The following is a 16,703-nucleotide window of genomic DNA, read 5'->3' as shown; positions in this document are numbered from 1 at the left end:
TGAGCTTTCATCACAGAAAGACACAAGGCAGTAGGATGAAAATGTTATGATAGAAATATTATTACTTTAGCTTACTGATCACAGCGTTATAAAGATGAAACAAAGCTAAACCTTTAGAGTAATGCTCATGTGAGTGAGACCAGCTCAAAATTGCTATCTAATATTTCCAAAAGCTGTTTCAAATGTGTGTAAGAATTAAAACAAACATAAAAAAACAAACAAATGCCATAGAAAAAGAAACACTACAGTGAGCCTAGTACCAAGTTAGCACAGTACAGATTTGAGAAAAAAAAAAAAACTCACACACCTGCTGTGATCCAGATTTTTACTGTACCTCAAAGCAACTGCAGATGTATCAGTGTGTAATCACCACTGACAAAGGTAAACAGTAGGTCATACACTACATGGGAACACACAATAATTGTTGTGTCCATGTATTTGAAGGGTTACAGGAAGGGTCAGTACCAGATCCGACATGTGTTATCCTTGCTCCCTGCAGGAGGGCACAAACATGAACAGGTGGTTTGCACAAAGGGAAACAGCTGCAACATTTTCCATGAATCAGAATCAAAGTGGTTTTATTCTCCTCAGATCAGTGTAACAAGAAATAACAGAATAAGACACAGAAGAGCATAGTAATATTAAGACGTTAGAGTAGAAGGAGAAAAAAAATTAAAGAAAATAAAGAAATATATATAACTTGAGTACATGAAAGACTGTGGGCGTCAGTTAGGAAGGTGCTGCCAAGACGAGCATTTGTGAGGGCTGACAAAAGTGTAGTCACAGCTTGAGGCAACATTTTAACAGCGCATAGGTGTCAGCTGCATGTGTAGCTGTCAGACACGGTGTGCCTGTGTCGTACCTGTAATGATGGTGTCACCCTCGTAGTTGAAGACGCTGGAGAAGATCTCGTCAGTGTGTCCCTCCAGGACTTGCAGGCAGACACCAGACTGAGCGTCCCACAGACGAGCTGTCTTGTCGGAACTGGCAGTCAGGACCCTGTTGCCCTGAGGGTTGAAAGAGATCTACCAAGAGAGTTGTAGTCAGGAGAGTTGTTCTCACACAGGACAGTGCTACATGAGTGATAGAGTGAGCCAGAGAGAAGAGAGAGCGCTGAATAAGATATGAGGCCAGATGTGGTTTAAACGACAAAGACATGGAAGGAAACGAGTGAGTTTAGCAGACTTTTACCATATCAGTGGTATTATTCCACACAGGTCATTCAACTTTAAATATGTAAGGAGGATAGAGGCAACCGTGGCACTACTTAGTCAGGAGTTTTTTTTCCAGTAGCATATTATGAAAATCATGACTGAAGCTGATCATGTTAGAGCCTGGCTTTATTGTTTCGTGAATGGTTTTATATCCCCACAGTGAGGTAGAGGAAGGGATGATTAAATAAAGCTGGCTCGAGATGGCCATGAAAGTAAAGTGTGTTTTTATTAAAACTCTAAACTGAGCTTCAAGGAGCATCCCCGGACAGGAAATGGAAAGTGACAATAGAAGAAGCTGACAAAGATAGAAGACCGGGGGAGAGAAGATGAGTGGAAGCTAAAAGGAACAGAAATGGAAAGAAGACAGATTGAAATGGATGAAAGGAGAAAAACATGAGGAACAAGTTAGTAACAAACGGAACTGAAGCTGTATCCCAATTCTTACATTCAGTTACATGCTAATTCTGACCTCATGTCCTGAATATGGGTTTCAAAATGACAAAGGCTTTATTGCATACAGACCGTAATTAAAGTTATTGTACAAGTTGGACCTGTTAAATTGTGTCTGTGTTCAGTGCAGTTTGAAACATTTAAGAGAAAGAAAAATCAACCAACATACAGTATGTAAATAAAGCTGTAGCTGTTTTAGGGCTAAATAATACATGACAATGATTTCATTAAAATGTGATAAAGAGCCAGAGGAGCTTCTTAAATATGAGGGACTGCTCGCACCAGCAAGGATAAAACATTTGAAAACAAGAGGTATTTGATTTCCTTACACGAAAATACCACATAGATTCCACAAAAACATGCATTCAATCTTTAGACTCTTCCATGATAAATCCTGCATTCGTCTTACTGGGATTTAAAATAGGATGAGGCAGCAAGATGAAGTAACAAGGGTAGAGATTGAGACATAATTGGAATAAAAATGAAAGAGGGAAAAAAACAGCAGACTCAGAACAAAAAAAGAAAAAAACATGTTGATGGTTAAGAAGCATGGAGGGGAGGAGAGAAGTGTCCTGTTAGGGAGAGATTAGTGTCATAATCCTCTGGAATCATCCCCCATCCAGCCTGTTTATTATTGACTGCCTGATGTGTTACAGGAAACAGACAGAGGTAGCTCCCTCCTCTGCCCCTAATACACAAAACCTCCTCTATGTGGGGAAACACACTCATGCCCAGCACCTAACCTGGCATAGAGTGAGTGGGAAATATCATTCACATTAGATAACAAGATCAGTGCAGGTTCAAACACACACACAAAAACCTGATGTAAGCATGTGTTTGTTTGGCTTTTTGAGGATGTGTGATTACATCTGATGGCTTTTGGTGCTCTCAAGTTCAAAGGCTAATAACATTAGGTGAAACCATGCTCAGTCGTATTGAAAGATGAAATACATGGTATTTATCATCTCTCATGGAGCTGCACCTAGAAAGCACTGAAAATCTACTTTGAAACCTGGAGATTTAATTAGGTGGATCAACGGAAGTGTCATCAGGCTGATAACCTCTATTCAGACTCAACTTCAGCATCACACTTTACCCTCTATAACGAGGCAAGCACAAGTAGTAGGGCTGTGGCCAGAGACTAGTCGTTAATGATTCATAACAATCTCAAAACAGATTCTGCACCATGGTCAGTTAAAATAACACTTGCATTTAAACATTGAATGTTATACTATCATTTCAATATTGGGAATGTTCTAATTACAGTTTCAAAAATGAGCAGTATAAATGGGTAAAATCGTGTTTTCTGCTGCTGTGTTTATTCATGTGAAAGGTTAGCAGGGAGAAAATCTGGCCTCTGATGTTTCCTATCAATTTCCTGGCCATGAGAAATAATCCTGATAAAACAGCCTGTAGAGAGCCAAAGTCCTGATTCAGCTCTGAGCTTTCTTTTTTTCCTTTCTCCTCCACTGAGTATGGCTAATTAAAGCTGAAACGTGAGCACACAGCTCTTTCTTGACAGTGACTTAAAGAGACACAATTGCAATTGCACTTTATGGGATATTTTCATAGTTGCTGTGAGCTAAAAATTGACCCATTGTTATGTCTCTGTGCTGGCATGATGTAACTTTTGTCTGTCTGTCTGTCTAAGTGGCCGTTTTGTGTCCAGTGATTTACCTTAGAGATTTCTCCGTTGTGGCCCTCCAGGGTCAGGAGACACTGATGTGTGGTTGCACTGAACAGTCGTCCAGTACCTGACATAGAAAGGCACAATCATTAGTGTACACCAACAGACAACCAGAATATTGTGATGGTGAGGACTTGTGGCATCAGAAAAAAAACTGTGTTTCTTCTTTAATTGTAATGTTGTTATAGTAAATAGATATTTATGTCTCACCATCAGCAGAGGCAGTAGCAATGAGTTGACCACTCAAATCAAAACACACATCCAGAACCTCTTCTTTGTGTCCCACTAGAGTGGCCACACACTTGCCACTGGCTGCCTCCCACAACTGCAAATACACACGTGACAAGAAAAATGACATTACACGCACACACTCTGGCAGGAAATATATACAGTAGGATGAAAAACAACTGGAACACACATACATTCATGTGAACAAACATACTGCATACTAGCTGTGTGAGTGGCTATATTTTAACCATCTCCCCTCGAGGAATAAAATGAATTGGATAATACTTTCTTGTGAGCATGACTCATCTTGGCATAATTAAGGAATTCATTTTTCTCCTTGAAATGATGGAGACCTTAGACACAGGAAGACGGAAGAGATGGAAAGTGGGAAACAGAGGATAGTGAATATGAAGGACAAAAGGAGCCATCCATCTCAAATACTGATGATATGCAATAGTTTAAAACGCTAAATGGATGACTGTCACTCTCACAGAAACTACTTCAATGGGCAATAAATCCATAATACAGCAGAAAAAAGGAAGCTTTTTGGAAAAACATAACTGTATTTCAAAGAGTTAACACACACATACACATACACATACAGTACAAGTGCAGCTTTACAAGTCTTTGGGTAGAGGACAGTTCACCTTGCAGGTTTTGTCCATGGAGCTTGTCGCTATGAGGGAACAGTCCCAGTTGAACTGAGCATTGCTGATTTCCCCCCTGTGCCCGATCAGAGCGTGGACACGTCTGAGAAAAAACAGAAAGCAGCTTAGTACAGCACTGTATGCAGAATTTATAGGTGTTATGCATGTGCTGTATAGTATATGTGATGACATGTTCATAGTCGAGCACCAACGCACAGATCAATACAGGCGTTACAGTGCGACAACGACGTCTGACCTTGCTGTAGAAACGTCGAATATAGCAGCAGTGTGGTCAAAGGAGCCAGTGACGAGTTGATTTCCCACTGTGTTAAAGCACAGAGAGAGGACCTCTGCAGTGTGATCCTGTGTGGAATCAAAGAGAGAGAGTTGTTACTCACTACTGCCTCATATCTCCCATTATGCATGAAAATGCATATCAAAAAGGCAGCATTATTTATTAAAATAAACATAGAGCTTGGCCTTACTGGTAGACATTGATATAAATAAGTTAATAAAATTTGTATTTCAGAATTCATTGCTCAATTGACTGCTGTCAGTATGATTGATTCTTCATGGCAGGATATGTTGACAGAACAGAGAGAGCTGCAAAGAGAGAGCCAGCCAACCAACCAGTCACGCCATGGACCCACGTGCAGTTAGCAGCACATCAAGAGGACTCGCTGCTCCCCTTGCGGTGGGTTATCAGGGCTTTATTGAAGAGTTACAGTTACATTTCCCATCAGACCATGGGTGCATATACAAGCTGGTAAAGATGCCAGCCGTCAGCAGAGGTAGTAACACTTCATTTAGGCAATAATTACTCTGACAAGAAAATGAAAAGTTAATCACTACATAATTAATGGTTTTGAGCCATGAAACCAGAAAAAAAGGAGTAAGAGGGACACTGAGGCGTTGGGATAAGAAAAAAAAAAAGGACAACTTACAGCCAGAGTGGCCACTTCCTCTCCAGACTCCACATCCCACAGCTTGGCAGTGGCGTCCATGCTGCCTGTGGCCACTAGTGTACTCTGGGGGTTGAACGCCAAGCACACCTACGCAGTACAAAGCTCTCTTTTCGTTACTGGTTTTGGACTCTTCCACAAAGCCAAATAGGATTTTTATTTGCAAGCACTAAACATACCATCTAAGTAAATAGTATTTGAATATAAGATAAAACAGACAGGTGTACATACTATCTCTGCCATGTGTCCTCGGAAGGTGTGAAAACATTTGCCCGTCTCAGCACACCACAGTTTGCAGGTCTTATCGAAGGAGCCGGTGGCAATCTTGTCTCTAAGTTTGATAAAGAGGAAAAAAATAGGTGAAGAACGTGCAAATGTCTGGAGCTCTCTTGTCTCGCTCTTGTGGCTATGACAAATAAAGTATGTGTTCATTACCCATAGGGATTGTTGAATGCAACTGCATACACCACATTTCTGTGACCCACTAGCGTGTGCAGCTCAGTGCCTGAGGCCGTGTCCCAAACTCTGCATGTCCTGTCGTAGCTTCCAGTTAGAAACCTGAAGAGGGAAAGAGAAGCGTGAATAGCAATACAATAAACAAAAACTCCAAAGTGCCAGACATTTGTGTGTTCCAGGTGAATCTACCTCGACCCGGATTTGTCAAAGGCGACGTTTGTCAGTGGCAGTACGTGTGCCTTAAGATCCTGCAAAGAAGCCCAGAGATTATAAAATATAACCTCTGAAGTGATACAGTTATTAACTTTTTATTCATCTTTAAGATTACCCATGTAATATCCATCCATATATAATTAATCAGACTTTGATGTAATGAGAAGAGATCTTCCTCCTGGGCTACCAGCAGAGGAATGATTTTCTTCCCTCACTGAGCTCAGAGTTGAGAATCTACCCAGTTTTAGATACAGGCAAAAAGCCATGTAACCACCCCTGGCCTCTTATCAGCAAAGCAGCTTTGCATACTGTATTCCATAAAACATATAAGGCTTTTTTATAACCATGTTACCTTTCTTCCAAATGTAAGACATAGTAACCTAAACACTGCTGCTCTCTAGTGCCTGTTTGGAGAAGTTACTGTTAATTTCACAACTCAAACTCCCACTATGCCACAGATGAAAATGTATATGCCGCTGTAATTAGCTGTTCTTGCCAAAAATGTCATCATCCAAAGTCTTTTTAACTGCATGAGTGGAAAGCAGTAACACAGCCTACCACTTAACAGCATTTGTTTCAGTCCCTCAGTAATGCAAAAATATAGATGTGCCAAAAAGTCTGCGCTGACACAAAAGACAAATAACCATCTATAACAAAACGGTACCATGGATTTTACACCCTGGGACATAAATAGCAACGCACTGGCTCAACCAGAAGGAGAAACTGTAATGAATCTAGAGGGCAGAGTGGTGTTGGCTACTTTATCACTGGCCAATAATGAGTCCATTGTTCTGACCTTGTGGAAACAGAACCTGTGGTGGTCCTGCTGGCTCTGTTTCTGCTGAAGTCGGACGATCAGCTGTTTGACCTGAGCGGCCCGGGCCTCTGTGATCAGAGGCTCTGTTTGCCTGATCTCTGCCACCAGCTCATCTGGGTTTGTTCTGCATGGTGGGAAAATGCAGGTTTTATGCATTTTTTAACCATCAAATTAGCCTTTTGGTGATGAAACAATATAACACAAAATATTTAGGAAAATAATCAGAACAATGATTGATATAATCAGAACAAAGTGAAGCAGCATTCAGTTATTATTCTCCTCATATGTGGAACTCCCTGCACACCTGAGGTCTGCACAAACTGTCAATTCTTTAATCAGGGTTGAAAATGTCATTATTTGCTACAGCTTTTATCTAAATTAAGTACATCACTTTAATCATTCTGATAGCTATTATTTCTTTCTTTTTCTTTTAAATGTATTTTTCTGTTTTTGATTTAATGTATTTCTATGCCTCTCTAAAGCACTTTGAATTCCCTGGTGTTTGCTATACAAATACATTTGCCTTGCCTTGCCCATTTTAGAAGGTATGTGTAAAAGCTTTCCTGGAGATTAAACCAAGTGCCCAGAGAAAACTTTTGATGAATTTATGCAAGAAGGACGAATGTGACTTGTAATGAGGTACCAAGAACAACTTACTCATCTATAAAATGTCACAAGACTAGAGCATCCAAAAAGTACTATACTACTAACTTATAGAACTATAACCTGTACTATTCACAACGTAACTTCATAAAGCAAAATTATTTAGTAGCTAGGCCTTTCATGTTCTCTCCAGTGTAACGTTAGGTTAGTAGTGTAGTTTGGTAATTAGCTGCGTAACTGTATGCAGATGAAGGAATAGATGAAAAGCAACAATAGCTACTTCCAAAGATGGTTAAGGGTAAAACTCACGCACTCTGTGGTCAAACCCAAAAGGTCGATTGATCTGGTATGCACATCTCCTCCTGTCTCATATTCGAGGATTATACCTGACAGTAGAAAAAAGAAATTACAGCAGCAGCAACAACAACAACAACAGTTTCGTTGGTAGTAAGGCCGTGTAGCATTAGAGCAGCTAAAGTTAAGCTGCTGCTGCAAGATGTTGACGAACAGTCCTCTACGCCGGCGGCATATTCACATAGGAGGAACCAACATAGATAAACGTCAGAAATAAACAACTAAATGAACCAAGCTTGTTACCTGGAGGATAATAACGGAGCAGGAACCGCTTGAGCTTCATTTTGTGATAATATTCCTTCACAACACCTGTCAACAAACGGTTACCACGGCGACATACACGCGTGCACTCACAGCGCATGCGCATAAATGACGGCTTGAACTCAAGTTGGTGGAACCTGGATAAAACCTGCACACTCACTGATAATAAGATTTTAGTTATGTTACAAGCTTGTTTTATAATGCTGGAAAGCCAGGTGGGAGATGGAAGGGATAATAAGTGTGTATCATTCTTCTTTTTGTGTGTTTATGGGTTTTGTTGTAGGCTACATTGTTTGGACCCAAATTTGTGTCTAACCATGAGCCTAACTAACTAACTAAGCCTATGGGTGAAACCATAGGCCTATGTAAATGGGTGAAACACCCTATGTTAGTTACTGGCAGAGGCTGATAGGACTTATAGCCTAAGGTTTAACCAAGATCTTTATATGGGATCCGGGGAATCTTCACCAGAAGATTTTATTTCAAAGGGTAAATGCACAATTTTCAAGCAATTTCAGATAAATATTTGAATGCGAATGCCTATTCTTGTCATGCCTATTCTAGTCCTTGTATGGTGGTACCACCGTAGGTTATCGAGGGGGTTCCTGGGGAGTTCATACCCTGAAACAAACACACAATCACACAGTTACATTATACATGTTTCAATTATGACTAACAAATTCTTGATAATAAGGAGCCGTCTTATTTCCAGGCTCATTTTTTCCTGCCTCTGCCTGACAAGAGGTTTGATTTCAGTCTTTTAAATTGTCTCATCTGATATAATCTGTCATAGACTCATACTGATAACCAAACCTGAAGAAAGTCGAGTTACGCCACATTTCAACCATCTCATTGTTTACAAGCTCAAAGTCTATCGCTCATGAACCGGGGTGAATGGCACGTGTGGATCATAAAGATTATGTGTGTATATTCTAGCTACTGATGAGTAATGATAGTGTTCAGTGAAGCTCACAGCGCTGAGGGGATTGTACAGGTAGTCTGATTGACGTGGTGGCCAGGGGAAATAAAGAAGAAAAACTGTCTCAGAGAAATTCTGCTGGAGTGGAAACATGGGCTGTTGGGCAAATATGAAGTCATCCAGCTGGGCCTTTCCCACCGCTGTCCTGTCCATCTATGGGTTCTTTGCTAACTGCAGAGTAGCAGAGCCCTTCCTCACACCCTACCTAATTGGACCACAAAAGAACATCTCTGAAGAAGTGGTAAGGACGGCAGAAACACAGATTCCTTTTATGAAATGTGCACACAGAGTCACAATCCAGCCTGTCTTTATCAGTTGTTTTTTTTTTATTAGGAACCCTTATCAGTGACTACTCCTATTTAGTGACAGCATGGACAAGAAAACAAATCATTGACCCTATATCAGCATTCTTGTTCCTTGTTGTTTACTGTTTATAGGTGACCAACTACCTGTTCCCTATCTGGACGTACTCCTACCTGGCCTTCCTTTTCCCCGTCTTCCTTCTGACTGACTTTCTGAGGTATAAGCCCCTAATCATGGTACAGGGGCTATTTCTCGTCACCAACTATGTCCTGCTTTGCTTTGGCCCTGGTCTCCATGCCATGATCTTCCTTCAGGTCTGCTGAAAATCTCATAACTTTTTTTTTAAGGAGTTGAATACTGATAATATTCTTCTGCCAACTGCCATATAATTCAGAATTGTACTTGTTGCAGTGTATCCTAACACCAAAATATCTTATTTACATAAAAATAAAGTACATGTATTGTAATCATGCTGTTGACAAGCTTTATATGCTGCACTTCGTACAGTAATGCATAACTGGTACAAGAGACTTCATCATATTATAGGCTATACGGTCTCTTTAAAACGGTTTCCCATCCACAGGTCAACTATGCTGTGGTGACTTCCACAGATGTGGCCTACTTTTCTTACATTTACAGTGTGATTCCAGTTGAGAATTACCAAAGAGCCACTGGTTACCTGCGCAGTGCCATGCTGGCTGGATATACATTTGGTGCTGGCCTGGGCCAAGTGCTTGTCTCTGTTGCTGGTAGGTTTTTCAAGGCTGAATACACAATAAATTAAAAAATAATAATTGTATTATACGGTGCCTACATTTTCTTCACTTTGAATCTGCCTCGTCAGTGTAACAATAATGAATGCTAATAGAACACAGCTGCACTGCATGAAGAACCATAAGAGCTGATGTATGAGTATGAACTCTAATTAACAGGAGTGGACTACTACTACATCAACTGTATCACTCTGGGGATTGTAAGCATGGCTTTTCTCATCTCCTTCTGGTTGCCCATGCCCCAGAGAAGCATGTTCTTCAAAGGGAAAAAGGCTGCAGCTGTGCACTTGCAGTCCCAGCAGGTGGAACCACTGGGAGCACAGAGGCCTGAGGAAGCAGTGATGGATATGGATGGAGCTGACTCAGGGAACGAGAAAATGGAGCATAATGGCAGCCCTGGCTGGTGCAGCAGGGAGAGTGTGGTCACGGCGGGCCATCTACTTTGGCAAAGCTTCAGGGAGTCATACTCTTCCAGGCATTTCCTTTTTCTGAATTTCAATACACTTTGAGTTTGGCTTTGCTGAGTATGCAGTTATTTCATCCTTTAATGTATCTTACTGCCACAAATGAACAAAGGAGATGATTATTTATAGTGTGTTGTTTTAATGTATTCATACATGATTATAATCTTTATCATAATGCAGATATTTAATCTACTGGTCGTTGTGGTGGGCTCTGGCAACAGCTGGCTATGTGCAGGTCTTCAACTACATCCAGCTGATGTGGGACCATATAGAACCATCTGCTACATCATCCATCTACAATGGGGGCGTAGAGGCAGCATGTTCTCTTGTAGGTAAGACTGGTGATACACTGGCTCTGTTAAGAGACTTGAGCTGTTCAGTCTAATTCAACATCACTGATAATATTATCATCCAAAACATGACCATAGAAACAGGATAACGTTCAGTGTCTTTCACCACACTGAGATCAGGAACCAGGAGTTCAGTTAGCACAGAGGAGAAACAGAGAGCTGTGGTGCAACTGCATCATATAGAGCAAAATAAAATGTAACAGTGTTATTAAAATCTGCTATGTCTGATGGCACATAAAGCTATAAAAACCTGCAATTAAAATAAAACAATGGTGCTATCCTTGGTTATGGGGGATGGAAAATGTGTATTGATTTTCAAAGAAAACAGCATCACCATAGTCCTGCTGGCTCACTCCTAACCTCGCTCAGCATGAGAAGAAGAAGAGTAATTGCTTCAATTAAGGAGATAGAGTTAGAAGGTAATGGGTTCTCTGATAATCGCTGATTCCAGGAGCCGGGTGAAAGTGGTTCATCGTAATAGGCGGCGGCTGAGGAGGCCGGCAAAGGCATGTGCACGCATTACGTTTTGATAGAGGCCACATCCCCCTTTATGCCAGTGATCAAGGGAAGAAATGTTGTTGTTAGGCTTAATGGATGAGTCACAACAAGGATGCACAACAGAGGGGATGGGGGGGTCCACTGGAATGACAGTTTAATCTCTTCTTTTTTTTTCCTCCTCCACGGTCCAGGTGCTGCTGCAGCCTTCTCCGTGGGCTACATCAAGGTGACCTGGGCTGTGTGGGGAGAGCTGGCCTTAGGGCTGTTCTCGGCTGTAGGGGCGGGTGCTGTGTTTCTGATGGCGCTCACCAGCAGCATCTGGGCATGCTATGCTGGTTATGTCATATTCAAATCCTGCTACATGCTTCTCATCACCATCACAACGTAAGTTCACCAGAGAATTTCTCCAACCAAACGATTATTCCACGGCTTTACATTAGCTTTTTTTTTTCTGATTTTGTTCCTCTCTGTAGATGGAGGAACAGTAGCCAACACATCCTGAAATAACTTTCTCCACTCTTAAGAGGCATTGTTACAAAGATCTCTCAGTGAAACAAACTCACTCACAAAGAAGGCTGGTTTTTGGAGAGGAGCTTTACAGCTTCAACTAATCTGTTAGTTCTTTTCTCCATTATTTTCCTTCATTATTTGGTTAATCATTTTGTCCAAGAACCATTCAATATTCATTTTCATTCCCCTCATTCAAAGCCCTAAAATATTCAATTTACAAAAATACACAACAGTGGATAAAGAAAGACATCTTCATCTAAGAAAGTACCTGAAATTGTTTGGCATTTACTTAAAGCAATTAACTATACAAGTGCTCACTGATTTTTTTGGATGAACCATCAATGCCTTAACACTGCCTGTGTATTTTGAGCTCTCTCAGACTTTATATTTTGCTTTCTTCTGTAAGATTTCAGATTGCATCTAAACTCTCCATGGAGTGCTATGCTTTGACATTTGGGATCAACACGTTTGTGGCTCAGTCACTGCAGACCATCTTAACACTCATTGTAGTTGATAAGGCTGTACTGGGACTGGACATTAAAACACAGGTATGTTTTATATACACATCTTACCTCTATACTGTTTTCAGCAGTGCATTTATATTTAACACAAAAGACTAGGCCTATTGGGGTAAATTCACACTGAATCAGCTTAAGCTTTCTAACTAATAAACAATTAAATGTGAGGACAAAGTGACACCTGGTGGTTATAATTTACTACTGCATGCAGACATGTTGGATGTAGATGGAGCATTAACATGACTGAAATTGGACATTTCTCTGCAGTTCCTCATCTACGGCAGCTACTACACTGCCATCTCGGTGCTCTTTCTGATCCGAGGGACTTACACCGCCTGTGTAAGTCGTCATGGACCCAGGGAGATAGAGGCTGAGGAGCAAAAGTCCAGCGTAGAGGTTGTCGCTGCTGAACGTTTCTGACCAAGTTTAACAACCTGTTGTAGTCTGAATAGCGCTAAAAAAAGAGCAGGTGGTTGTTTCTTTTGTTTACAGGGAATGAAAAAAATATTTTTGTGTAACAGGTGCAACACTGAGCATTTTATTGCCTCAAAAATGCTGCTCATTGACAATGAAACGACAGACATATAATCTATACATCTTGTAAACACAATTAAAAGTGCAATAAAGCTGCAATTGTAACTGATAACGTATGGATATAAGTCCTGATATCTGCCTGTGCCTGTTTAATTTGTTACAAGTGTATCTGAGCTTGAGCTGGACCATCACCAAGACTGTGTTGCTCTTTGACCGGGTTGTTGATTGACAAACCAAGCTCAACACTTAGAAGTTTCCCACAAGGTGGAAAGACAGAAGGAGTAGCACACCAGGGAACACATACACACCTGAAACAGGTAGAAAAACAGCAGAAGATGGAGGCAGTTAAGAGGTGGAGGTCTGACTGGAGGTATCCCACCACTCTGCTGTGCATCTATGGATTCTTCAGCACTGTTAAACCCCTGGAGCCTTTCCTCATCCCATACCTGACAGGGCCGGACAAGAATCTGACAACAGAGCAGGTATAAGAGCAGAGACAAATGCCAACATTAGTTAAGCAGATAATGAATCAGACAAATATGATGACAAAATTTAGTATTTCAGTTTGTTTTGTGATTTTTGACATTGACAATATGAAATATGCAAAATAAATACAAAATAAACAAGCTGGTAAATCATATTAAAATGGTTTGTTAGTGGGAGTACAAATCCAGGCATGATTGAATTTAAAACTGAATCAACATTAATTTATGTCTTACATATTTAGATTTGTTTAGGTGCTGACAAAGCTCATTGGGCCTACACGCTAACAGCTACAGGCTAACAACTGTTTTCTATTCAAATGTCTTAACTAAAGAAATACTGTAATTACTATCCCTTCAGAGTTTGTAGCATATACGTCTTTTATTACCGCAATAAAGTTACTGTCATGTCATTTTATTCTGAAAATGCTGTCAGCCTGGCAACACGTACAGATGATTTGCAATGCAGGCTCTCAGGTGAGCTGTGATGTCACACCAACAGACACATAGGTGATCTGCAGTAAAAGACTGTGCCATGAGTTGAGGAGTTAAAGGACAAGTAACACAAGAATAAAAGTGTTTACATCATTTGTATCTCAAAGGAGGTTAAATCGAAAGCAACTGGACTTAGTTATTTGTCTGGGAAGACGTTTCACCTCTCATCCAAGAGGCTTCATCAGTTCATGTACGCATCTGACCAGGCTAGTTCCTTTGAGATACTATGACCTGGACAAATGAGAATATGCACAGGCTTACATCATTTGAAGATCAGATTGGGTTTCATGGCAGTTACAGTGAGATGCAAACTCTGCAAAAACATTTAAAGACTTAAAAAATGGTTCCAGGGCAGATAAGTGGCTCAGAGAAGCTCACCACCTACATTTATTTTCTATATTCTATTGAAGATCTATCATTTCAACATATATCTTGGTTTTTACATAGAATGAAGGGGGCGGGGGCTACATTTAGTTTCAGGCAAATTATATAATCATAATCAAGTAGGAACTTTCTGCATTCAAAAGGATAAAAACAGATCTTCATCATTGGACCTTGCTATGGCAATACAAAACAATATAGTCTCATATACAAGGGCTGTTGTCACAGTTATCACTCTTCCTCATTAGGTCAATAATCAAATTTTCCCGGTGTGGACATACTCCTACCTGTCTGTGCTGGTGCCAGTGTTTCTGCTGACGGACTGGCTGCGTTACAAGCCAGTGGTGGTGTTCCAGTGTATTTCACTCTTCATCACCACAGTGATTCTTCTGTGGACCAAAAGTGTGCCAGCCATGCAGGCCACGCAGTTCTTCTATGGGGTGGTGACAGCCAGCGAAGTGGCCTATTTCTCCTACATCTACAGGTCATGTACTGCAGGTCAAAAGGCAAAGCATTGCACTAGAACTACCATGTGTCAGGGAACTAAACTTTCCATTGTTGGCAGAGATATGACTTTTTGAATGTGTTATTTATTACAGTGTGGTAGATCTGAAAAGGTACCGGAAGGCCACCTCCTACAGCCGCAGTATCCAGCTCCTGGGGTACACAGTGGGCTCTGTTCTAGGTCAGCTGCTCGTCAGCTTCGACCTCTTGTCCTACAACAACATCTTGGTGTTTACTCTGGTTCTCACTGCCATCGCTCTCCTCACTTCCTGCCTCCTGCCAATGCCACAGCGTAGCATGTTCTTTCATCGTAGACATGCAAAAGACACAGCAACAGAGGAAACAAAGAGTAATGGAAGTGACACTGTGGATGTGACAGAGCCCACAAGTAGAGCAAAGACCTCTCTGGAAGAAATGAGAGATGAAAAGGTGGACAAAAATGGAAAAACAGAGGAAAATGCTGTCAAATTGCATGAGGCTGAGGACCGTGAGGAGTCTGCTGGTACAGAGCGCTGCAGCCAAGTTCTGCTCCAGCTCTGGAGGGACTTTTGCCAGTGCTACTCCTCCAGAGAGCTGCTGTACTGGTCTCTGTGGTGGGCCATGGCCACCTGCGGCTACAACCAGACAGTCAACTATGTGCAGGTCAGTTGTGTAGGCGAATAAACAATGGAAAATAAAGGTTATACTATAATGCAAATATAATCCACAAGCTTTGCACCAATCTAAAGCACCAGCAGATCAAGTTGTACCGGCCCTTTATGGTCAAACTGTGTACAGTTGATTCTTTTGCAAATGAAAATCCAATGAGCCAATGCAAAAAATCCAACACAAATAAGTGCACTATGCTATTACCCTGCAGGTGCTGTGGGAGCATGTGCAGCCTTCTCAGAACTTCAGCATCTACAATGGAGGCGTGGAAGCAGTGTCCAACCTATTGAGTAAGCAACAGATACAAATTTCCAGCACAGAAAACAGGAAATTTGGCCAAATAGAAATGATGTTTTTGTGGCCACTAGCAAGACTCATACTAATACACCATATTCAATGTAAATATTTGTTTACAAAAAGGGTTAATCACAGCTCTTATTCGACATCCCACTCATTTTCTGACTGCTCATCTAATTCTCATCTGTAGCACAATAATCCAAATCTGATGTGTTTACAGGTGCAGCTACAGCTTACAGTATAGGCTTCACTGAGGTGAGATGGGAGAAGTGGGGAGAGCTGGCCCTCGGGGGTTTCTCTGCACTCGGGGCAGCTGCACTTTTCCTCATGACCTTCATCAACAACATATGGGTCTGCTATACCAGTTATGTCATTTTCAAGTGCCTCTACATGCTGCTGATAACAATAGCCATGTAAGAATTTCAGGTCACCTTAAATAAGGTGGTTTATATTTTATCCCATCATTCAGACCAAATATTACAGGGAAAAAAAACACATCTAAGTCCTCTTTCTTAGGTACCAAATTGCAGCTGACCTGACAATGGAAAGATATGCACTTATCTTTGGAGCAAACAACTTTGGAGCTCTGGTTCTACAGACAATTATCACTTCGGTTGTGGTTGACAGTAGAGGACTGGGCCTGGCCATCCTCCCTCAGGTGAGCCACCTGACCAGAAAACGAGGGCAGAGGAAATGTTTCTAAGTCCGCGCATCACTAAACCATGTGCTCTTTTTTTTTCAGTTCACCATATATGCCAGCTACTTCTCAGTCATCGCTGTTCTGTTTACACTTCGTGGACTGTTTACCATTTGGAAAGCGCGGACATATGAAAAAGAGACAACTCCTCCAGACAAAAAGGAATCTCTCGTCCTTGATGAGCACAGATTCTGAGAAACAAAGGACTGTGACCCTGCAAGCAAAGATAATCACCCGACTGTAGCTACGTGTCAGTTTAAAAGCAAAAACAAGCTCCAAATTACTGACTTCAACACCATGAATGTAAATGCGGAGGTTTTTTTTTTTATACAAAAACAAATATACAAGATTTCCATACATCCATATAAATGAATGGTT

General features: G+C 41.1%; 3 protein-coding genes and 1 non-coding gene across 4 annotated transcripts; 2 read left to right on the top strand and 2 right to left on the bottom strand.

The window, feature by feature from the left end:
• Positions 1–311: 311 nt before the first annotated feature.
• Positions 312–7,972, bottom strand: daw1 (dynein assembly factor with WDR repeat domains 1). Its single transcript, XM_085795394.1, has 13 exons — positions 7,875–7,972; positions 7,591–7,663; positions 6,654–6,798; positions 5,834–5,892; positions 5,624–5,746; positions 5,420–5,519; positions 5,171–5,278; positions 4,483–4,589; positions 4,227–4,329; positions 3,562–3,676; positions 3,342–3,418; positions 863–1,025; positions 312–493 (listed from the first exon to the last, which is right to left on the bottom strand). The coding sequence occupies exons 1-13, from the start codon at positions 7,912–7,914 to the stop codon at positions 459–461; spliced, it is 1,248 nt and encodes a 415-aa protein (XP_085651520.1). The 5' UTR covers positions 7,915–7,972; the 3' UTR covers positions 312–458.
• On the bottom strand, positions 7,005–7,070 carry LOC146975935 (small nucleolar RNA SNORD36). Its single transcript, XR_015037511.1, has one exon. It is a non-coding gene; the product is annotated as a small nucleolar RNA SNORD36 (small nucleolar RNA).
• Positions 7,973–8,811: 839 nt separating the features above from the next.
• slc19a3b (solute carrier family 19 member 3b) lies at positions 8,812–12,918 on the top strand. Its single transcript, XM_085796674.1, has 8 exons — positions 8,812–9,112; positions 9,309–9,488; positions 9,758–9,923; positions 10,107–10,443; positions 10,592–10,743; positions 11,451–11,643; positions 12,176–12,317; positions 12,555–12,918. The coding sequence occupies exons 1-8, from the start codon at positions 8,963–8,965 to the stop codon at positions 12,705–12,707; spliced, it is 1,473 nt and encodes a 490-aa protein (XP_085652800.1). The 5' UTR covers positions 8,812–8,962; the 3' UTR covers positions 12,708–12,918.
• Positions 12,919–13,071: 153 nt separating this feature from the next.
• Positions 13,072–16,694, top strand: slc19a3a (solute carrier family 19 member 3a). The gene is made up of 7 exons (XM_085795393.1): positions 13,072–13,303; positions 14,428–14,663; positions 14,779–15,325; positions 15,543–15,621; positions 15,849–16,041; positions 16,145–16,286; positions 16,371–16,694. The coding sequence occupies exons 1-7, from the start codon at positions 13,157–13,159 to the stop codon at positions 16,518–16,520; spliced, it is 1,494 nt and encodes a 497-aa protein (XP_085651519.1). The 5' UTR covers positions 13,072–13,156; the 3' UTR covers positions 16,521–16,694.
• Positions 16,695–16,703: the final 9 nt, after the last annotated feature.

Source organism: Trachurus japonicus, chromosome 13, assembly GCF_045865225.1.
Source record: "Trachurus japonicus isolate A0001 chromosome 13, Traja_1.0".
Taxonomy (NCBI): domain Eukaryota; kingdom Metazoa; phylum Chordata; class Actinopteri; order Carangiformes; family Carangidae; genus Trachurus; species Trachurus japonicus.
Note: the sequence above shows the minus strand (reverse complement) of the source record. Positions and strands in the feature narration are given on the sequence as shown.

Coding starts and splice junctions, on each gene's coding strand:
- daw1 (XM_085795394.1), bottom strand. CDS start 7,914: ATGAAGCTCAAGCGGTTCCTGCTCCGTTATTATCCTCCAG. Junction 3,677..4,226: donor CCATGGACAAAACCTGCAAG/GTGAACTGTCCT, acceptor GTGTATTTGCAG/TTGTGGGAGGCAGCCAGTGG. Junction 3,419..3,561: donor TGCTACTGCCTCTGCTGATG/GTGAGACATAAA, acceptor TTTCTATGTCAG/GTACTGGACGACTGTTCAGT.
- slc19a3b (XM_085796674.1), top strand. CDS start 8,963: ATGGGCTGTTGGGCAAATATGAAGTCATCCAGCTGGGCCTTTCCCACC. Junction 9,489..9,757: donor ATGCCATGATCTTCCTTCAG/GTCTGCTGAAAA, acceptor TCCCATCCACAG/GTCAACTATGCTGTGGTGAC. Junction 11,644..12,175: donor CTTCTCATCACCATCACAAC/GTAAGTTCACCA, acceptor TTCTTCTGTAAG/ATTTCAGATTGCATCTAAAC.
- slc19a3a (XM_085795393.1), top strand. CDS start 13,157: ATGGAGGCAGTTAAGAGGTGGAGGTCTGACTGGAGGTATCCCACCACT. Junction 14,664..14,778: donor TATTTCTCCTACATCTACAG/GTCATGTACTGC, acceptor TATTTATTACAG/TGTGGTAGATCTGAAAAGGT. Junction 16,287..16,370: donor GCCTGGCCATCCTCCCTCAG/GTGAGCCACCTG, acceptor TTTTTTTTTCAG/TTCACCATATATGCCAGCTA.